The 23,136-nt window shown below is 51.8% G+C and overlaps 1 protein-coding gene across 1 annotated transcript in view; it reads left to right on the plus strand.

Moving 5' to 3' along the window:
* IGDCC3 (immunoglobulin superfamily DCC subclass member 3) overlaps positions 1 to 23,136 on the plus strand; it is a 47,388-nt gene that overhangs the window by 7,637 nt on the left and 16,615 nt on the right. Inside the window, exon 2 of the mRNA XM_040227660.1 lies at positions 396 to 701. Coding sequence (XP_040083594.1) covers positions 396 to 701 — 306 coding nt within the window. The remainder of the gene's footprint in view (positions 1 to 395; positions 702 to 23,136) is intronic.

Genomic DNA, 23,136 nt, shown 5'->3' on the forward strand with positions numbered 1-23,136 from the left:
TGATGGGACCGGATGCCATGATCTTCGTTTTCTGAATGTTGAGCTTTAAGCCAGCTTTTTCGCTCTCCTCTTTCACTTTCATCAAGAGGCTTTTTAGCTCCTCTTCACTTTCTGCCATAAGGGTGGTGTCATCTGCATATCTGAGGTGATTGATATTTCTCCCGGCAATCTTGATTCCAGCTTGTGTTTCTTCCAGTCCAGCATTTCTCATGATGTACTCTGCATATAAGTTAAATAAGTAGGGTATATATTTCTATATATTAATAGAGACTCCAATTAATATTGCAGAATGATGGGGATGGGACACTCAGATCCAGAGAACTTGGAAGCCCTGTGTTTTCGAGTTCATTCCACACTAACTTCTCCTTTTACTCTCTCTCCCCCTCCTGGTGCAGGTCTTGGCCACTCTGCTGAACTGGCATTTGCTGTGGAGCCAAGCGATGATGTTGCAGTCCCTGGGCAGCCCATAATGCTGGGCTGCAAGGTAGAGGGGACTCCTCCAGTGCGAATCACCTGGAGGAAGAATGGGGTGGAGCTGGCGGACAGTACCCACTCCACTGTGCTGGCCAATGGGTCCTTGATGATCCACCACTTCCTGCTGGATGGAGGAGGCAGCCCTTCAGATGAGGGGGACTATGAGTGTGTGGCTCAGAACCGCTTTGGGCTGGTGGTCAGTCGGAAGGCTCGAATCCAGGCTGCAAGTAAGTGGGTGCCCTTACTTTTTTTCTCCCCCAGGTCATGGAGGGATAAAGGGAGCCGTTCCATCTTATGTAGCTTCTGGAGAACTGTTTCAGCATGGGTCAGTTGAGAGGAGCATAGCAGCAATTTGCAGTGGTGGAATTATATCATTTACTCATTTAACTGATTGGAATGCAATTTGACAAGAATGTAGCCAACAGTCTTGTAGGAAAAGGGAGAGAGAAAGCCAGCTTTATTCAGCTCTTGGTTCAGTGTGTCTTAGCTTCCATATGCCTGTATATTATGAGCATCCCAGTCTTTTGAGTATGATTTTTGTGTTTAAAGATAAACTTTGGGGGTGACTTAAGAAGATTTTGAAGGGTAATTTTGATTACATGCAGTTTTTAATTACATGCTGACTTTCAAACCTTTGGGCTAGAATAAACCTCACTGTACCAGTGATAACATTCTGAAGCTTTAGCGATTTGCTTTACAAAAAATATGATAGAATAATTTCAGGGTTAACACAGTGATGATATTCCTCTCACTCACCTTCCTGCTGGTGTACTTTAAAAAAATTTCAGCTTTATTGAGGTGTAATTGATAATAAAATTATAAGAGATTTAAAGCGTACATTATGATACGCTTTACTTGATATTTGGTATGCTTTTTTGATTGGGAGAGAAGAGGTATTTCATCTCTAGAACTGTGCTTAGCTGATGGACCAGCAGTCATTGTGATGATGAAATTATGGTCGTGCTCTACTGCTTTGTCCTGCCAAAAGTCTGCTGTTGCTGTTTAATCTGTGTACACTCATAGGTATTATCACATAAACGAAAATTATGTATCTTGGGAAGGTGGCAAGTTATGAGGGTGGGAAGTCTGCTCACAGACTTCTGGTTCTTTCTTTTTTTTTTTTTTTTTGGCTATGTTGCACAGCATGTGGAATCTTAGTTCCCTGACCAGGGATCAAAGCTACATCTCCTGCATTAGAAGCAGGGAGTCTTAACCACTGGACTGCCAGGGAAGTCCCAAGAACCATTGCTTTTGAGAAAGGGTAAAAGTTTTGCCAAGTGGAAAATGTACTGCATCCCATAATCTCTGTACTTCTGGGTGGTGTCCCTTAAAAAGGCTGCTTTAATTTTGGTTGGTAATCATTCAAATTAATGCTTATTAAACACTTGCTGCGTACTGGGCACCCTGCCCAGGTGCTTTATATGAATTATCTTATTTAGTCATTGTGTTGACACTGGAAGATAGCAGTCATCATCCTCATTTTACAGATGAGAACTCTGAGATTTAGGGGGATTGGCGACCTTCTGGCGAGCAGAGAAGCCGGGACTGCAGTTTAGGTATTCTGAGTCCTGCACCCTCCCACTTAACCCTTGTGGCACGCTGCCTCCTCCCTGTCTGATCACTGACCAATTTCTTCCTGGCTCCAAGGGCATTTGCACAGTTGCTCTGAACGGCTGGCGAGTGATGAATTGTTCCGAGGCAGGAGGCCTCTAGTTGGGTTTAAGATCCCCCTTTGTTCTAAGGAAGGCTCCTCTAGGCCCCCATATGGAGCTCTCTGGGACGTGGCCCTGGACCTTGAGACGGAATCACTTCTGGCTCAGCAACCCCTCATCCTCCAGCCCTCCTGGCAGTGTAGGGGAGGCTGGTGCATCTTCTGAGCAGATGGCTGGGTGTGAGGAGGGAAAGTGGGGACAGAGAGCGGGGACCCAAGGAAGCTTGTTGGACAGAAGAGAAGAGACTTCTCAGGGAGCTCTCCCTGGCCTGTGTCAACTCCGAGGGCTTGATGTCTCCTGCATCACCAGCCTAGACTTCTAGGAGATAAATCCCCAGGTGTTTATATAGAGCTAATTGTAAATGTGCTTTTCTATAAATGGTAATACCTTCAAGATGTTCAGCCTCCTTAAACTCCTAACAGTATAAGCAGTTGAAATGTGGGCTCTGGCTGCGGGAAGGGCCAGCGGGTGAGCTCGGCTTGGTTAAGCCTCTGGGGTCCTGGGGACAGTTGGAGGTTTGCCTCCAAACCCTGGCAGTCTGATATGGGCTGTCTCCCCAGCAAGGCTTGTGGCCCCTAGGGGAAGGCTTGGACAGTTGGATCCCCTTTCCTCACGTCACAGGCTCATGTCCCTGTGAGGTTTTAGAAACCTCCAAAGCTGATTAGCCGCCTGGGTTCTCTCCTTTGGTAACAACGCCCTGCCCATGTGCCCACAGGCTGGGCAAATGTTGTATGACATAGGAGGAGGCCTTCTGAAAGGGTGTGAGGTGCCCTCCAGAGCCCCTGCTTCTCCTGCCTGCTCCACAGGGGCTGATGGGGCAGGAGGATGCTAAGCACTCCTCACAGACACACAGTCCACCCAGCGCACCCGGTGAGGCAGGTCGGTGTGGAGCACCAGCCATCGGCCTCTGGCTGGGAACGCCTCCTCTTCCATCCAGTGGGCCTGGATGCTGTCATTGAAAGATGGCCTGACTATGATGGACTAGACTTCAGGCCCATTCCTTGGGGGCATCAGTGGCAAAGGTCTCCTGTCGGGGATGAAGTGGCTCAGGGTCCTAGGAATACTCAGGCTTCCAGCATGTCTGGTTTCTCTGCCTTGCTGTTCCATGTGTTTATAGCTTGGGGGCTGAAAATTGCGACACTTGTGAAGGAAGAGATCCTAGACAAGTTAATCTCTCCGTGGCCCAGTGTCCTCACCTGTGAAATGTACATATAATCCTACTTTGTGGGATGATGGTAAAGACTAGCACACTCCACGCTTTGCCTGGCACAGAGTTGGTACTCAGTAATGGAGTCAATCCTCTTTGCTTCTTTTAAAGGCTCTTTCAGTCTTGTGGCTCAGCTGGTAAAGAATCTGCCTGCAATGCGGGAGACCTGGATTCAATACCCTTGGGAAGATCCCCTGGAGAAGGAAAAGGCCACCCATTCCAGTATTCTGGTCTGGAGAATTCCATGGACTGTACAGTCCATGGGGTCACAAAGAGTTGGACATGACCGAGCAACTTTCACTCCAGCAACTTTCACTTTGCATTGCCAGCAAAAGCAGACTCCTGAATCCACTCCCAGCCCCAGCTTTCTCCCACACTGGGATTTAGTTAGGGAGTACTCCAGGAAAATCTCTCAGGAAGTGAATCTCTCACTTCAGAGGCAGAGTGCAACCTGTTCTGTTTTAACCCCTTCCTGGGAGGGTCTGGAGATTCTCCCAAGCCTCTGGGCATCCAGGGAAGCTTGGCTGCCTTTTGAGACCCTCTACCATCCCCCTGGAGAGGCTCCAGGAAGGGCATGTGGGACACCTGATCCAGTGGGAATAGACAGTGACTCCCACCTGTTGAGATCTGTGTGCCTGGATGACTCCAAAGAGGGATGGGCTGGCTACAAGGAGGGGAGATAAGTGGGGGCCCCACCCCCAGCCCCCCTCCACCCCCAGGTCCCCTCCACCCCCAGCCTCCCTCCACCCCCAGCCCCCCTCCACCTCCAGGTCCCCTCTACCCCCAGGTCCCCTCCACACCCAACTCTCTTCCACCCCCAACTCTCCTCCACCCCCAGCCCCCTCCACCCCCAGGTCCTCTCCATCCCCAACTCCCCTCCACCCCCAGCTCCCCTCCACCCCCAGACCACCTCAGGCAGATACTCTTAGTTCCTGCCGCCCACTTTCTGGCCTCAGTTCCTGGTCTTGAGCCCTTTGGGAAACTGGAGTAAAGAGGTAGATGATCTGGAACACAATTTGGCAGACTTTGCTGTGCCCGTGATCTTGATAAAATTCAGATTTTGAGTCCGTGGGTCTAGGCCAAGGCCTGGGGGTCCTGCAGGTCTAAGGGATCCCTGGTGACGCCCACAGTGCTGGTCCACGGGTGTGAGAGGAGGCCCTCTCCCACATCATAGCTGCTGGTGTAGGGGCGTCTGTGGGCAGTACAGTGAGTCTGGAGAACATGGGCTTCAGGGTCACATCTGGATAGGTTTGAACCCCAGCTCTGCCACTCACAGATGCCATGTCCTTAGCATAGTTACTTTCAACTCTTGAGTCAAATAAGTCTCTGCCTTCGTTTGAAAAGAGAAAAAGAAAAGCATAATCCCATCATCCTATCAGGGCTGTTGGGGAATTAAATGAGATGATGGATGGAAAGTATCTGGCCCAGGGCTTGGCCTCTAGAAATGCTCATTAGGTATTATTGTTAGTATTAGGTTTGCTGTTGCTGTTGTTTAGTCACTAAGTTGTGTCCGACTGTTTGCAACCCCATGGACTGTAGCCCTCCAGGCTCCTCTGTCCATGGGATTCTCCAGGCAAGAATACTGGAATGGGTTGCCATTTCCCTCTCTAGGGGATCTTCCTGATCCAAGGATCATACCCACGTCTCCTGCATTGGCAGGCAGATTCTTTTCCCTGAGTCACCCGGGAAGCCCCTAGTGATAGGTATTGAGCACTAATTTAGGATGAAGACAAGCCTGTTCCAACAGGTAGGATTCTCGAAGTGCCAGGATTCCCTCCCCCCTAGCCCAGAGCCATCCTGACTGGGCGTTCCCAACGATGGTTATGAGGGTAGGCTGTGGAGGGAAACAGATCCCTAGCTGGATGAACTTGGGTAAGTCACTGGAATCCCTGAGTCTCAGCTTCCTCATCTTTAAATTGGAGGAAATACTACTTAGCAAGGAGGAATGCTAAGAGCATCCTCCATGACAACACATGTAAAGAACTTAGCACAGTGCAGGGCGCATAGAAAACGTTCCTTAGATACTGTTATTATTCTGGGGTGATAACAAAGGTGAGATGTGAAGTTCTAAGCTTCTTTAGATATGGTGGTTCCAGGCGGGTCCCTGGTAGCCTGGACTCCTAGTAAGAGGCAGTGGGGTGTGGTGAGAGGGAAGGAAGTCCAGGTCTAGTCCCCTGCTGTCTCTACCTTACTAAATCACCTGCTGCTCAGGCCCTCAGTCACCCGCTCCTGAAGTCTGAACCATTCTCAACCTGTCTGTGCGAGGGCAGTTTCACCAGCTACTCTGAAATCTCTTCCAGCAGCAAGATCCATTCCTGGGTGGATGTGGGGACAGGGTCTCAGCACAGATCTGTGGAGCCAGGTCTGGGTGGGCAGGTTGGGAAAACTATGGGCTGGAGCTGCTGAGTGGCACAGCTTGTGTGGTGGGCTCAGTATATTTAGGGGACCCCAGCAGTGGCTCAGTGTAGGGCAGCGAGTTGTGCAGGGAAGTGGTTCCTGGCACAGTGACTGGAGACCCTGGAGGCCTTTGTCACCTGGAGGCCTGGTGTTGTGAAACCCAAGCTTTTCTCTCCTCTTTGAGGGGCAGCTCAGCCAAAGTGGATGTTTTTCAGTCACTCATTCATGTCCAACTCTTTGTGACCCCCTGGACGGCAGCACGCCAGGCTTATTTGTCCTTCACCATCTCCCAGAGCTTGCTCAAACTCATGTCCATCGAGTCAGTGATGCCATCCAACCATCTCTTCCTCTGTCATCCCCTTCTCCTCCTGCCTTCAGTCTTTCCCAGCATCAGGGTCTTTTCCAATGAGTTGGCTCTTTACATCAGTGGCCAACATATTGGAGTATCAGCTTTAACATCAGTCCTTCCAAAGAATATTCAGGACTGATTTCCTTTAGGATTGACTGGTTTGATCTTTCTGTCCAGGGGACTCTCTCCAAAGTAACCCTGAGGAAATCTCCCTTCTGCCCCTCACATGCTTCCACCTACCTGTTAGAGCAAAAAGCAGGTGCTGCTGCTGAGGTGTCACCAGTGTGACGAGTGATGGGCATGCCAAGGCCTACTCTCAGACCAGGCAGGTCACCCGTAAGTACGGCAGGGTGCAGAGGTAGGTGGAAATCAGCACTCCACAGCCTGACCTCTTCCGATGCTCTTGAGAAGCTGTGAGGCGTGGTGGAAAGGCCCTTGCCTGGACACTGGAGTCCTGTGTAACTCTGGGCAAGTCAGTCACCCTCTCTGGAATTTGTTTTTCTGATTGTAACATTGAGTCGTTGGACCAACGTTCATCTCTGTGCTGCGATATTAAGGCTTCCTTTCCATCCAGTTAGTCCTTGGGACTGCCTGCCTTTCTGAGCCTTTTCCCAGTCTATTCTTGCCCCTGCTCATCCCTTACCCGATCCCTCCCCAAAGACCACTTAATTCACTGTAATTTCTTCCTCGACCTCCTAAGGCAGGGAGTACTTGTGGTCTGTGGCATTCAGGCTCAGTCTTCCTCTCAGTGGGGGCTGCCTGCATTGTTAAGTAACTGTTTTGTGGCTGGATATTCCATCTGTTTTCTTAACTTGATTTTAAGCTCCTAAAGGGCTTCTCTCTCTTTTGTATCTCTCACGTCCTCTGCCTGTGGAGCCCAATAAAAACTAAATGAATATGTGGCCTTGTAGGTGCAAAACTCCATCGCTCTCTGCTTCTCTTTGACTTTCCCTATTTCTCCCCACCTCGTAATTGATAGCATAGCTCAAAGGGACAGAAGCTGGTGAGTGGGGAATTTAACACACTAGGGGCAGAATCTTGGGGTGGCTGCGGCTGCGTGTTTTTCTCTAGAGGAGCTGAGACTCTCTTCCTTAGCAGATGGCGTGTGAATCAGAAACCACATTGCTTGGGAGCCGTCACGCCTGGGTCTTGGGGTCTCCCGCCTTGGACTGGATTCCCTGGCTGGATAAAGGCTGTGTCCCCAGGCCTGCTGGCCTCGACTGGAGTGGGAGGACCGCCCCTCGCCCCAGCAGCAGGACTTGAGTGTGGAAGTTACAAGCTTCTGGTTCCCACACCTTGGCTCCGCTGCCGCGGGCAGCCAGCTGGCCCCTTGAACACAATGTGCAGATCGCCTCTGTTCCCGTTCCGGCATTGTCCATGGCCGGGCGCCTTGGCTGGGAATGTGGGCCGGTGAATAGCGGAGGCATTTGCAGCCTGCAAATGAAACAGGCCCCCAGCCCCCCTTAGACCCCCATTCCCTCCCCACCCCCGGGAGAAAGGACTTTTTCACTTCTGGCCTTCTTGTATTGCCTTCCCCTCGCCTCTCCAAAGTCCTTGCAGGTGTGTGTGTGTGTGTGTGTTTGTGTGTGTGTAAGAGACTTCACAGCAGCTTGAAGGCTGTTCAACACAGCCTTCAAAAAAACAAGTAGAATGGAACAGAAGGGCACCCAGGATGGAAAACCAAACAGCTCACTGCTGTCTTTGTTTAAACTGGACCGAGTGGTTCCAAAAATGTCTGCCTGTGTAACTAACCTATGGCTCCCTAAGATCTCTGGCCCTAGCCTTGTTGCAACAAGAAATGCAGAGACCAGTGCTAGTGTTAAGTTGCTTCAGTCGTGTCCGACTCTTTGTGACCCTGTGGACTGTAGCCCGCCAGGCTCCTCGTCCATGGGATTTACAGGGCAAGAATACCAGAGTGGGTTGCCATTTCCTTCTCCAGGGGATGTTCCCAACCCAGGGATCGAACCTGCATCTTCTACGTTGGCAGGCAGGTTCTTTACCACTAGCGCCACCTAGGAAGCCCATGGAGACCAGTAATGTGTGTGTATATTGCCACGTGGGCCTCTGTGGGCACCTGAGCATACAGCTGCGTGCTGAAGAAGGGTGCATGGGGCTCAGGATGAGGGTCCAGCTTTCAAAGGACTCTCCTGTGGGAATCCCTCCTCCCTGAGCAGTGTGACCAGGCTAGAGATCTAGAATGGACAGAACTGGTACAGGGCAAGAGAGGGTGGTGGATCATTTTATTAGGTCCTATAGCTGAAGTGAGGAAGGAGGGAAAGCTAGCCTTAGGTCACTGGCAGAGGGTGGGGCTTACATGATGGGCATGGGGGCCTGGCCTTAGTAACTCTGGGAATCTAGGCCGTGGTTTTCTTATTTATTAGGCGAGTGCCAGCAATCTGGCTGCAATCCGAGCCTGCTGGCCTGGGCTGCTCGTGTGCCCACCGCCCCCCACCCCCCCCACCACCAAAGGACCATTCTTTGATGTCTGAGCTTGCTTCCCCTGCCCCCAACTTTGTTCACCCTGTTTCAAGAAAGGCTGACCCTTTCTGACTGCCCTCAAAGGTAAGGGAGGAGCAGAGAAGAGAGTGTTCTCTGTGAATCCGAGCAGCCCCAGGGGCGCTTCCTGGACAGGTGACAATGTGACCTATGGAAGGGCAAAGACAGGGGCCCAGCAAGGGCCTGAAGAGGGGCAAGCAAGGAGGAGTGTCAGGCCAGACCCTGGACCCCAGGCAGACGGAGGGGATGGAAGTGTGGGCTTAATCCAGGCCAGCTCACCACCTGATTCAGGCAGAGGGAGGACAATTCGATGCAGAGGGCTCCGAGCCCACCCTCTCCATCTCTTCCCTGGATCTTAGGCTCCTCAGGCTTTGACAGCCCTCCACACACTCTGCCCCCTGCTCTGCCCTCCTGTGAGGCCACGCTCTGCCCTCCTGTGAGGCCACGTTCGTCTTTGTCTTTAGCATTCCTCCTGCCTCCTGGTTTCTCCTGCCCTCCCTTCTTCCTATCTCCAGCTCTCTTTATTGTTCTGTGTTTCCTCTTGCTTCTGACTCCAACTGTAGCAATTCCTGTGTCCACCCTCGGCTGCTGTGCTTGGAGGGAGACACCGCTGCAAAAGTAGGTGAGCTCAGGCCTCGGCACAGAGCAAAGAGATGGGAAGAGGGGAGTCAGAGAGGATGAGGTGCAAAGAGGACGCCAAAGGAAGGTGTTCGTGGCCTCCCCAGCAAGTCAGAGTCTCGTTGGGGCACACCTTCCCCGGGAGAGGAATCTGAGAACGCTGGCCCCTGCTTGGGCCCTGTCTCTGAGCCTGGACACTGACCACGGTGGGTGGTGGGGGCAGCCCCAGGCTACTCTCTGGAATGCTGGTGTTGGGTTGCAGTGCAGATGCAAGCAGTGATAATGGGCAGGAACTGGACTTTCTGGTCTGGCTGCTGCCCCCAAGGCCATTGGAATGTGAGGGGGGACTAGCAAGAGGCCCCAGGGACTTGGAGTGGGCAGATGGAGACCAGACCACCTAAATGGAGAGGAGGGGGCAGACCACCAAGAGAGAGGACCAAGTTCTAGCCCTTTCACTGAGTTGCAGGCTACAGTCAAAGAAGCCTAAAATTCCTGGTCCATCTAAGACCTTGGAGGTCTGCCCAGCCCCGCAGTGGGACCACAGGCATCCAGACTGCATCCGTTTGGACCTTGCCTGGCCCCACCTCCTCGTTTTACAGAGGTGAAAACTGAGGCCCTGAGGAGGTATCGTGCCCAAGGATGTGATTGGTCCTCCAGCCTGGGCAGGTTGGAGAGCCCCTTGAGTCCCTCGTGCCGCTTGCCCTGCCCAGTGCCTCACCACTTTCTGGTTGGGGATGGGGGAGATCTTTTTATATCCTCTCCAGGGCAGACTGGCGCATATATTTTCATTTTTCTCCTGATCTACCCCCACCCTTGTCTGTGGGGGTGGTTCTGAATGTGAGTGTCAGCCAGGGGGATAGGCTCCTGACATCCATGGCACATCTCAGAGAGTCTCTGAGTTTCCAGAGCACCTCGGATGCTGAGCTGAGTGCTGTGAGGGCTACCTACGTGCTGGCTCTGGTGGGGAACCTGCAGTAGTAGCAGGAGTCTTCCTAGTCTAAGGGGGCTGCACTGTCCTAAACCCTTTGTATGTTAATTTACTTAATTCCCACAGATTTCCATTAGTAGGCCTTACTAGTCCTATTTTACAGATGAGTAAACAGAACTTTTCACTTTCGTGCATTGGAGAAGGAAATGGCAACCCACTCCAGTGTTCTTGCCTGGAGAATCCCAGGGATGGGGGAGCCTGGTGGGCTGCTGTCTGTGGGGTCGCAGAGTCGGACACGACTGAAGTGACTTAGCAGCAGCAGGAGCAGCAAACAGAAGCCCAGACTGGTTAATTAACTTGCCCAAGGGTACACAGTAAGTAGAGAAGCTGGGATTTAAACCTGGTCTGCCTGACTCAAAATTCAATGGCCTGAGTGTCCTTGAAGGGGGCTAGAAGTCCCTTGAGAACATAATCAGTATTTTTGCTTAAAAAATATTAATAGAGCTATGCTTCTGTGCCGGAGTATTGGGAGCGAACAACTTAGAACCCTGGCCAAAGTGGGAGCCACTTCTGGGTGTGCCAGATGGGGCTACATGGTCCCCAGCCCCAGCTGCTGCTGGAGGTCTGGGGAGAATCTGGAGGGCAGTTAGGCTGGGATGCTCTGCAGAGAAAAGTTGTCCTACCTGAGAGGCTGGGCTGAGTGGCTGGATACAGGTTCCCAGCAGGAGGAGAAGTCTGGAGGGTGTTGGGCTGTAGGTGTGGGAATTGCTTGTTTCAAGGAGGAAAGACAAGTTCCCCTCCCCCGGGGCCCCTCATCTCCCTTTCCCTTTCTTGTTTCCCCCGCATAATGACGCTGATTGCTCCACATCTGTCATAATTACTCTTTGTTTGAAAATTCAGAACAAATCACAGGAAAGGAACTGGTGTGGCTTGAGTAGGATCCTTCTCCCTAGGGGTTCCGGTGGTGGGGGCTGGGTAGTAGGGAAGAGACATAATCAGCCTTGGAAGATGGAGAAGCCAGGCTGCTGATTGTCCTTTTGCTGTCCCCTTGCCTGGGCAAGGTGGCCTAAGGCCTCGTGGAGTTACGTGGGCCCCACCCCTGACCACCCCTCTCGGCCCCGCCCCTGCCCTCTCGGCCCCTCCCCTGCCCTCTCGGCCCCTCCCCTGCCCTCTCGGCCCCACTGAGCAGTGTGTTGGACGGCAGGCTCCATGGTCTACCCAGCAGCACTGCAGGGAGGGGCGGGCTGTGCCTGCTGGGAGGGCACAGGGCGGGGGCTTTACTGACCAGGGGGAGGGGCCAGTTGCGGCGGGGATCCCTAGAACAGGGCGAACTTCGCGTCTCTGAGTGAGAACCGGTAATGGGGGTGGGGAGGGAGCGCCAAACCAGACCTTCTTGGGACGCCGCGGCAGCCCTGGGCGCTGTGCATTTCTTCACCCTCACTCTCAGCGACCTGACTTCTGGGGAGGGTTCTGGATCCTGCCCCCATCCCTACATGAAAGCCTTGGTTTGGGGGCTGATGATTCCTGGGGCATATGCCCTGACCTGGGGCCCTGCCTGCCGTGCAGCTGCCTGCATGCCTTCCTCCCAGTCTACCCGCTTCCCACCTGGGAAGGGGTCTGCCAAGACTGCAGACTGGGAGGAGCCTGGGCCTGACATAGAAGTCATCATTACTTCTGTGTCCTCCTTGGCTCCCACTTCAACTAGGAGCTGCTTGTAATATATAAATATTCAACTCATCCCCATGTGGTTTTGGACCCACAAAACCCAAAGTTCACTTTCCTGGACCTCAGTTTCCCCGTGGGTGGAAGGTAGTGTGGAAAGGACCAGATTACAAGGTTATCAAAGTCCCTTCTCACTTATAAAATTCGGGAGGCTGACTCGTTTGCCTTGAAGGTAGTTTCCCCCTCCCCAACTCTCCCCTCTCCCCTTCCCCAGGTTGGCCCTAGCTCTCTCCTCCGTCTCCCTCTCCCAGTCCTCTGTCTCTCCCGGGCTGGGCTTGGCTTCTTCCTTTTTGAACTGTCAAGATCACAGTTCTACAGCAAAGCTCTCTTCATCCTCTCCGTCTGTCGCTGCCAGCGCACGTGTCCAAAGCGGGGCTACTCAGTCCCTGGGATTGGGGTGTGGCGGGGGCGCTCAACCCCCTGCTCAGGGACTGGCTCTCCGCCCCGCGGCAAGCGCGGTGTGAAATGAGTGTACCGGGAGGAGCCGCGCTCCGAAAACGACTCGGGGAAGAGGGATGCCCCCAACCGTCAGCACAAAGCGGCAGAATCGATGTGCCTTCAATTAACCCGCGCCGCGCAGTCGCGGGGCTGTCAAGTCACCGCGCCCTGCGTCTCTGGATGTGAGAACATGTGTGCGTGTGAGAGTGTATCTGCGGTCTGCGAATGCGCCTGTGTCCTCCTTGGAGCTCCTGTATATGCTCCACTACTTCCCGGGCCTTCACCTGGTAACTCGGGAACTGGCTCCCACCGACTGGAGGCCACCAGTTAAGACTGGTCTTGGGGAGCAAAATGGAACAGAAGAGTGGAGGTCTAGGGCTCCCAGCCTCCTTCCTCCCAATTGGCTTGGAGTGCAGGCCAGGGACTGCTGACAAGGGGCGGGAGGGAGCTAGACAAAAGTCTGTAGGCCAGCCTTTGAACAGGAAGCAGAGTGGGTCCCAGAACCTTCACAGAAGGGCAGCTGGAACCGAGATGTGTGCTTGTCGCCCTGACAGTGCTTGGGAGTGTGCTCCCCGCAGGGGCAGGCAGGAATAGGGAGAAGGGACCTTTCTAGGTTTTCCTGATGTACACTCACCCTACTCTGCCCTGTCCTCCAGTCTCTTGCCCATGTTTCTCACATCACTGCAGTGGAAGCTGAGACCCAGAGAGCAGGCCTTGCCCCAAGTCCTGAGTGTACAGAACTGGGACAGAAAGCATTCAGGCATTCTTTCCAATGAGCTGATTGGCCAAATGGGATTTGGGATTCTAACTTCAGAGCTGGGATCTTAGAACGCTGAAACCGAGTATTTGCTTATGATAAACAATTCCTGGATCTTTTCCTGCCATCTTCACATCTGGCTGTTTTTTCCTCACCTACCCGGCTCTTCGTGGGTTATTTTTGTTTTGCCTCTTACATCCCAGCTTATATGGAATATCACTCTCTTTCTGCAGTAGTTCCTTTCACCCTAAATTTTTAGAGGTCTCTTAAAATTGTATGCTGGGCTTCCCTAGTGGATAAGTGCTAAAGAATCTGCTTGCCAGTGCAGGAGACATGGGTTCAATCCCCAGGTCGGGAAGCTCCCCTGGAGAAGGAAATGGCAAGCCACTCCAGTATTCTTGCTTGGAGAATACCGTGGACAGAGGACCCTGGGCTATATAGTCCATGGGGTCACAAAAAGTTGGATACAACTTAGCAGCTGAACAGCATCACCACCACGAAAATTGTATGCCAAATCTCTAATACCTTGGAGAAACCCTGTTTTAAGTTGGTCCCACTTGAAGAATGGGTTAGAATATCCTTGATTCCATTATATCAGAAGACCAGTAATATATCATAGAATGAGTCTCAGGACTGAGCCTGTTTGACATTCCTGCTCTCTTGTGTTTCTGATTTTGCTTCTCAAATCAGTCATTTTCCCAGTGAACCGTGACAAAATCAAGATCATTACAAGCAAGGCTGCTAAGTATAAGGTTGATGGGATCAAGGCTTCCCTGAAATAAAGCCATATAGCTTTTATTGCATCAATTTGGGAAGGAGTCATTGAGCTGTATGCCCAGCTTGGCTTTTTAGGGGTGAGGAGAATCAGAAGACACCCCAGTCTGCTCTGGGACTGTGAGTATAAAGCTTGTTCCTCCCACTGGTTTGCAGATTCCTTGAGGGGTGGGGCTAGTTCCTCTGAGCATCCTCAGCGCTAAGCACAGTGTGGTGCCTGGGAAGGGTGAGAATGGAGAGCTGCGGGCATATGAAAGGGAGGGTGGGAACACGTCCTGCCCGCTGTGGTCAGCACACTCTTCCTCTGGAGCTCAACAGCCTGGACGTGGGGGAGGCAAGGAAGGCTGAGTCGGATATCACTCGAGGGCCTACAGTGTACTTTCACTGAAGCCGTTCTCCGCAGGCTTCTGAGTCCCCTACTATCAGGAGCCAAGAGCAGCCATGTCTGCATCTAACTGTATCACCGGTCTCCTAAACCGGCTTCTTGCAGTCTTAAGAGGCACCCCTGTCTCCCTCTTCCGTTCCCTTCCTTGAAACAGCCTTCTTCCAAGGTCCCACTGCTGGCCACTTGGGGGAGGATGGAGACTGGATGAAGCTGCAGGTGAGGCGATTGAGTGCTGAGGGGGAAGGGGTTGGCCTGGTGGATTCAGACCTCAGTTTACCAGGAGAGGTGGCTACCGATACGCAGTCACCTCAGGGTGGGACACCCTTCCAGACAAGCTATAGAAAGTCCGAGGGTGCCAGACCTTTGGCCTCATCCCCCAAATGGCTAACAGGCTAGCTCCATGCTGGGAAGTGTCCGCCTTCCCTTGCACTTTATGTGCATCCTCGTGGGAAGGACTATCCTTGTATATGCACGTGCCTAACTTCCTGTTATCCTGAAAAATCATAACTATGATAACAAAGCCTCCTGTGAATGCATGTTGCTGTGGGAATGGATAAGAGGAGAAAAAACACACTCTCGTTATTATACTCATAATCTTCTTATCAAAATATTCACCCATGGAGCATTATTTTTAAAGTTACTTAATGGTCTTGGGTTTGGGGAAAGAAGAGATGTGAGGGGAAAGAAGAGAAGTGAGGAGAAAAAGGCTTCCTTTAAAAAGCACTTTTTTAGTTAAAAGTGTTGAATCTCCAGTTTGGGCCTGGAGGCGCCTCATGTTTTTTGAATAGTGGATCATTTCCCAAGTGTAATTTTCTGGGGATTAGACATTCAGGCACGCTTGTTGAAATCTGGACAAACTATAAAGACAAGTGTATAGTGCTATATAATAACAATTATAGTTTCTGTTTGAATGGTCATTTTAGCCTTGTAAAATGAAGCTAGTGGCCTATATGGCATTAGAATGATCTCTGATCTACTACAAACTAACTGTTGCTTCCTTGGGTAGGTCCTTTTTTTCTCTACATGAAGGGACGTTAAGGATCATTCTTTACGGTCCTTGGGTCTCTGAAGGGGGCTCAGGGACTGCAGAGGAGGGAAAGAGAAGTCAGACTGGTGGAGCTTCAGGCTTCTTACATTTACCATATCCACAGCAGTTCTGAGTTACCTTTTTGTTTTGTTTTGGAGTTCTTTAGACCAACTAACTAGGCAGATGAGCTAACTAGGTAGACTGGCCTAAGCAGGGGAGTAGTTCTGCAGGTGCTGGGATACCAAATACGCTTAAGATTCTAGAGCCTTAGGCAGAAGAAACATGACTCTGAGATGAAGATTTAGGAGAATTATTAAGAAAAACATTATGATCATATTGGCACTTATGACCAGATTAAATTAAACCTTGATTGAGAATTGGGTTAGAAAAATAATAACCTATACTTAGATTTTTCTCTCCTTTAAAAAGCATACTTTTTTCACGTATCACTGTTACAACTAGCACTTGGTAATGTTAGACGTGGTTGATCAGTCAAAACAAGGAACCATTGTGGCGGCTGTTTAGTCTCTCAACAAGTGTTGTCCAGTCTTTAATTTTATTCTCAAATAAACGGATGGATGAAATGGCAACCCACTCCAGTACTCTTGCCTGGAAAATCCCATGGATGGCGGAGCCTAGTAGGCTACAGTCCATGGGGTTGCAAAGAACAGGACACAACTGAGCGACTTCACTTTATGGGTGGTCCTGTTTCAGAATCTAGTTATCGGCTGTACACAAAGGGTTCATAATCTCGTTGTGGTAACACGGACATTGCTGCTACTGCTAAGTCACTTCAGTCGTGTCCAACTCTGTGTAACCCCATAGACGGCAGCCCACCAGGCTCCCCCGTCCCTGGGATTCTCCAGGCAAGAACACTGGAGTGGGTTGCCATTTCCTTCTCCAATGCATCAAAGTGCAAAGTGCAAGTGAAGTTGCTCAGTAGTGCGGAACTCTTAGCGACCTCATGGAGTGCAGCCTACCAGTCTCCTCCGTCCATGGGATTTTCCAGGCAGGAGTACTGGAGTGGGCTGCCATAGAACATTAGAAAAGATTGCTGCCTTAGAAAGAGTCCAGTAATATGCTAACGAAGGGCTACCGGGTCAGCCCAACAGCCTACTGTTGATCTGAGCAATGGACCTTTTTATCAGTTGAGAAGCCTGAAAGGACACTGGATCTTGTATGTTCTTCCTTTAGGCAGACATAATCTAAGAGCCCATCAGAAGGGATTAGGAAGTATGTGTTTCCAGGAAAAGGATACTGGAACTGAAGGATATTAAAGCAGGTCAGTTATCAAATCAACCAATCTCTAAGAGTATCTCTCCTACACCTACCTGCCTCTAAGCTGAGGACTCTGAGGGACAGAAAGATGAGACACCTCCTGATCTTGAAAATGTGAGCTCCTCTTCCCGCCTTGCCAAAAAGCAACCATAACTGGTGGTGATGGTGAAGAGAGAAGGCAGCCTGATAAAGCACAGAATCTGTTGAATTGATTAACGGTGTGATTGTCAGCCTGTCCATCTGCATCGCGATTTTCCTTCAGTGCTGATTTCTAAGCTCAGCCTCTCACATCCTTATACAAGAAGAAAAGGGAAGTGCCTCAGGCTAGTCCAGTTCCTGATGAAGAGTCGGTTTTCACAGGCAAGTGGTTGAAACTCCAGTCCTTCCTTCCCATCCACCATTTTCATCAAGGGGACCTTTCTTGGATCAAAGCAGTGGCCTGGGTGCTTCGGGTATCACATCCCAATCCTGAACCGTGCTCCTGACTGGTACTGACTGTTAGGACCTCCCCTTTCCAACCATTCTCTCTTCCTCCCAGAACATGCCAGTCCATTCCTCAGCCCCCACAGCTCCCCATCTTCCTGCCTCTTCTTTCCAGAGCCCTGTTCCTCTCCTCACATCTCTCCCAGCCATTCTCTGAACGTCTCCAGCCCTTTCAGCTGGTGGCACACAGTTGGGCACTGAAGAATATAAATCCTCGACTCTTCCCATTGTTTCATGTGTTCCCAGCGAAATCTAATTAGGCTGAGAAGGCAGGGCCGCGCTTGGTTTTTCTCCGAACCGAGCTATCACAGTAGGTGCCCCCAAGAACCCATTGGTGTAGAGGGGAGCCCCGGGGCAGTCTCGTAGCCCCCGCCGGGCTTCCATGGGTAGGGGGGTGCGCGGAGGGCTTCTTCCGTGGGGAGGCAGGACCTGCTTCCTCAGTTTCCCTGGGCCGGCCGGGTCCACCCGGGCGCAGCTGGGGCATTTGCCCCGCTGGGGGGAGGGGGTGGCGGGAAATGGTGCCTCGCTCGCCCCAGCGACATCAAACCCTCGTTTGGCGTGCGAGGACAATGGTTGTCTTATTTTCTCCATTCGCCGCGCACAATGCCGGATTCTCTCATTCACCCGCGGCGGTGCGAGCGAGGTAATTAGCCAGCGCCATTCAGCGCGGACACTATTGCTATGCGGGGGGGCGAGGACGCCCGCGTCGGCGGGGATTAGCCGCGGCTCGGGGTGTGCAGCTGCGGCCACTTCAAAGGGGCCCGACGGCCCGGCCGGCTGTGGGAACCGGCGCCGCCTCCCTCGGGAGCCGCCCCGCCGGCTCGGCCCGGGCCCGGCGGACCGGACGCGGCTGCTCCTCCCCGGCCCGCAGCCGCCCGCCGCGCGCACTCCGCCGGCGCAGGCTCAGCACTGCCCGGGCCCCGAGCTCCGGTGTCGCTCCACATCACACTCCCACTTTCATCAGGACCTCAAGGGCTTCTTTTTTATTTTTTCTTTTGAGTCCCGGGAGTCAAAGGGCAAAGAGGGGAAGGTGGAGGGAGGAGCGAGGGGGGATGGGAGCTTGACACAAAGCGCTGACCTCTGCCGAGCGGAGCAGATGGTCCCACTTACTCCTGCCGCCGAGCGAGCGGCTCTCAGGGCCCCAGGCTCGGGGGCCCTGACCCCGCCCGGCAGCCGAATGCCAGCACTGGGGGCCCCGCGGGGGCCGGGCTCCCACATGCTCCACCCGCCCCGCTGCCGGCTCCTGGCATTGGAGTCAGACTGCCTGGACTAACTAGCTGGCCTCGTTGCTGGAGGGGTTGGATGGGTGGATGGGGTTAGGGGTGCTGGGCTGAGAATCTGCCCTTGTCGGATGGCTGGAGCTCGGGGGATGATAAGGATTCTCGAGAACCTGCCAGTCCAGGGGGTCCCAATGCTGGCCGTGCACATGCGACAGCCTCCTGCGCTTTCATAGTAATAATAGAGATTCCTGAGCACCGCGCCAGACCAAGGAAGTGGAGTCTGGAAATCTGCACTCTTACTCAGCACCCTAGGTTATTCTGATACACAGTCAGGTTTGAGAAGAGGAGTGAGGGTGCTTAGTCCCAAGTCCTTCATTTCATTGAAGGAGCTGAGACTCAAGGAGAGAAAGTAACTTGCCCCAAATAAACAATGAGTTGTGGCAGGGTGGGGACTAGGGTGGAAGAGAAGATAATGTGTAATGAATGACCTCCAAGATCATATGACCCTTAACGCTAGCATTCAGGACACAGTTAATGAAGACTTATTATTTACCTAGTATTTGTTCTAGGTGCTGGAGGTAGAAAGGCAAATTAGACCATTCTGGGCCCATAAGGGACTCATAGGCTAGTAGGTGATTGATGTGTAAGCAACAGATTCTGATATGTTTTGTTAAAGGCTAGGAGAGAGGCACAAAGGCAACACATTCAAGGCAGGAATTAATTCTGCCTCCTTTGGGGGCTGTAGAAGATGAGATGCTAGTAGAGAAAATGGCAAAAGAGTTCCAGGCAAATGGGGACAGCAGAGGCAAAGAGAAGTAGGAACATCTATGATATGTCTGGAAAAGACAAGCCTGTCTCACACGGTTGGAGTGCAAATCACATGAAGAGAGAACTAGCTGCCTTTGAAGCTGGAAAGATGAATTGGGATCTAATAATGAAGACCTTGAATGCCATCCCAAGGAGACTACCTTGATTCAAGGCAATGGAGAACCACCAAAGGTGTTAAATTGGATATTCAGGAAGATGATTATGGATTCAGGATGGACTAAGAAGAGGAGGTGTGTCTGATGTTTTGCAACCCCATGGGCTGTAGCCCGCCAAGATCCTCTGTCCATGGGGATTCTCCAGGCAAGAATACTGGAGTGGGTTGCCATGCCCTTCTCCAGGGGGTCTTCCCAACCCAGGGATCGAACCCAGGTCTCCCGCATTGCAGGCGGATTCTTTACCAGCTGAGCCACAAGGGAAGCCCAAGAAGCGGAGGAAGGGAGCACTAGAAATGGGAAGACTGGACAGGGGAAACTATTACAGAAGCAGTTGAGAGTGTTGAGAGCCTGAGCCAAGGCAGTGGGAGCAATAAGGGAGGTTAGCCCGTGATTAGTGACCAGCTGACTGGCGGGGAGAGGGCGACAGGTGTGGCAGTGACCCCTTGTTTTGTTCCAGCTTGGGTAGTTGGCCCATGGTGAGGCTCTAACCAAGAATCGCAAGAAAAGGAAAGAGGTTAGGGGTGGATGTGGTAAAACCTTTGAATTTAAGGGAAGGTTTTTGAAACCTATAGAAGATTCCTAGGGCTGTGGGAGACCTCTGACAACTAGTGGACAGCAGTGGCGTTCACCAAATAAGTCTATTTCCAAGAGCTGGTGCCCCAGCCAAGAAAATTCATGATCCCGTCATGGAATGCAGGCCTCTCTCCTCCCCCAACAGATAAGGCTTCTCCTGCAGTGCTGCTGGGGTGGAGGGTCTGCAGGCCTTAAACGATCATGGTTCAGAGTTGAGCCGCCAGAGATTCTGTAGAATCATGAGAGATAAATACAGCATCCGATCAAGGTTTGAGAAGAGGAGTCCTTTCATGGGTGGAGAGAGACCATTTTACCTGGTGTTATCCCAAAATATTAAAGGTATGAACCTTACAGATTATCTTGTCTATCCTCCTCCACTCCCATTTTAAAAATGAGAAAACCAAGGTTGAAATGGAAAGGTGACATAAGGAATCTGTGACAGCCAGACATGATCAGGTCACCCCTCCATTACCTAATGCCTGCTAGATTAGTCCCCTACAAATCCTAATATATGGTTCTGGAAATTTGGGGGCAGTGTCTGTTTTTGTTGAGTTGTCCTCATGGTCACGTGAAAGCAATTTACCTAATAGCTCCAGCCTGCGCCCCCGAGCCAGACCTCCTTCCGGGAGGTGAGGGAGATCCGGTATCCCGACCAGAATGACGGAAGTTAAGGATGTGGTGGGCCTGGGCACGTTTACATAAGGGAGATTGGTGACCCTGACGCAGGTGGAGACGTGCAGTCTGTGGAGAGGGGCTCTGCCGGGCCTGGACAGTTTCAAGTCTAAGGCAGAGAGGGATTCCCAAGCTGTCTCCTAGCCCCCGACCCTAGACCCTTGGCTGCCGCCTGCAAGCATGTGTGTCTCAGGCTGTAGCCGGATAGACTTTGTAATCTGCCTAGTTCAACTCGTCCATTTTACAGAGGAGGAAATAAGAGTCCCAGAGAGGGGCTTTGGCTTTATCAAGACCCAGTTATTAAAAGGACTGAGACAGTCACGGCGACCCTTCTCTTTAACACATTCACCTTCCCTCTCCTGCCCCACCACCCCCACTCACCCCATGGAAGCCTCTGGCATCTCAATGCTTTGTCCTCTTCCTGCAAAACCTGGAAAATAAGTTACTCCTCTGTTTTGTAAGGCCTGACAAGTGGCAGGAATAACTCTGCAGGCTCCATCCTTGCAGCTTGGTTTCTTGGTTTGCCGATTTCCACAAGCACGCAAGTGTTCGTGGAAGGGCTACCTGGGGACTGGCGTCTGGGTTGTTTATTTATCTGTGTTAATAGAATTTAGGAAACGTGTGGGCTCAGTGACCATTAGGAGGCTAATAACACTGTCATATCATGGTGCTTATCTGCATTAGTTACGCTCTGTGAAACCTACCTCAAACCCTGGGGGAATTCAGTTAAAGTGAAGCCCGCTATGTCATGGGTGTCTCTGAATGTACATAGGCATGATACTTTTAAGGGTCTAGGATGTCGTGTGCTTCTGTGATTTTCTGTGCCATTGTTCAAAGGTATGGTCAGTCATGTTTGAGAAGCATTTGAATGTGTGTGTCTCACAGCTGTGATGCAAGGAAAGAACATGGGTTAGAACATTTTAAGTTCAAATCCCTGCTGTGGCATCATTAAATGTTAATGTGTGAGCATCATTATTAAATGACTGTGTGATCTTGGGCAAGTTACTTAACCTCTCTGTGCTTCAGAAGGGCTAATAATCCCTGCCTCTCAGGGTTATACTGACATAATATCTTAGCTTTGCTCATCAGTGGCATCTGCAGGTTTCTGTTTTTCAGGGTCACAGGACTATGATCATCCCTAAGACTCTGGCTCTCGTGTTTTCACCTTTCTGATATTTCTAGGAGCTTGGGTAGAAAGTCTAAAGACAGGGTCTGTGGGAGGAGGGAATTTGCCCCAGGGTGCCAGGACATCCTCTTGACACATTAGCAATCAGTAAGTATCTGTTGAATAAATGCTTAGAGTTGATTTAGTGGGTGTGCTATGTAAACATAGGACAGATGACTGTATTTCCCAGACCAGGACACATCCTCTGACTCATTGCCTGATATGTGGGATAAAAAATAGAGCAAAATATTTGAAGTTGGGACTGCTTTTGAAAACCTAGCAGTGGAGTGGGTAGGGTGGTCTCATGGGGTGAGTGATTCTCTTCGCCTTTCCCTTCCGGTGTGTAGGGGCCACACTGACAGCAGGGGAACACACCCACCTAGTGGCTCAGCCAGGATGCCACGTCAGGCAGGGCCTCACCCGTGTCCCACAGCACACTCCACCAGACACCTTTATACCCTCCATGGTGGGCTGGAGGTAGGAGAAGGATGGGGAGCCCACTGCTTGATGTGGAGGAAGAACCGGAGCCTCCGAATTTCGGGCTGAATAATTGAAAGGAGAGCTTTGAGAGGTTTTATGCTGTTTGGGCAGTAAAAGCCCAGCCCAGAGACTGCAGGGAGCCGACTGCCTCCCCTGCAGCTGTGCCTTGGGTCTTCCTGTCCGTTGGAATCAAAGATCAGGCCATAAAGGTTCGATGCTCACCAGCCTACAGTGGGCCAACAACTGGATGCAGGGACTTTCCCAAGCTGAGTCTGGCCCCCCACTGTCCTCCACTCCTCCCATTTGTCAGAGGTGGCTGCCAGGAGGCAGGGGAGCGACGTGGATTTATGGCTGCTGACTTGAAAGACAAAGTTGCCTTTTGTGTTAGAATTGGGGCCGGGGGAGTGGTGAGCTGGTGGTGGTGTGGGAGGGTGGGAGGGAGGGTCTGGGGTTCAGGGGCCTAAGGCAGGGGGTAAGGGGCTTGAGGAGGGGGACAAAAGGACCCAGAGGCTTCTCAGAGCAGGGTCACCAGGCAAAGGCCCAAATGAATCAATCACCCCCAGCAAAGCTGAGCAGGGCCTCTGAGCCATTGCAGTCTTCTGGGGCTGTTTGTAAGCCCCAGACACCATCCACCCACACCCATCCACCCAAACCCCACACAGAGCCTCCTCCCCGCAAAACACCATACTCCCTGGATTCAAAACCTTAATTCAACTCTCAGACTTCCCTTGGGAGGCCCAGGGAAGTAAATACAGGTCTTCTGAGTTCATACTTTGCTCCATCCCAAATGTCAACAGCCAATCAATGTGGGTGCTCTTCCCTAACAGAGCCAAAGTCATGTGCAAGGCGAGGACCCAGATATTGGGGAGACTGGGACAGAGGGTTAGGAAGGGTGAGCCTGGGCCAGAGAAGCCTGATGATAAAACCAATATCCCATGGGGACTGTGGCAAGCTGCCAGCCTCCCCAGGACTCGGGACTCTCTGCCATCACCTCCCTC

Source organism: Oryx dammah, unplaced genomic scaffold, assembly GCF_014754425.2.
Source record: "Oryx dammah isolate SB20612 unplaced genomic scaffold, SCBI_Odam_1.1 HiC_scaffold_26, whole genome shotgun sequence".
Taxonomy (NCBI): Eukaryota; Metazoa; Chordata; class Mammalia; order Artiodactyla; family Bovidae; genus Oryx; species Oryx dammah.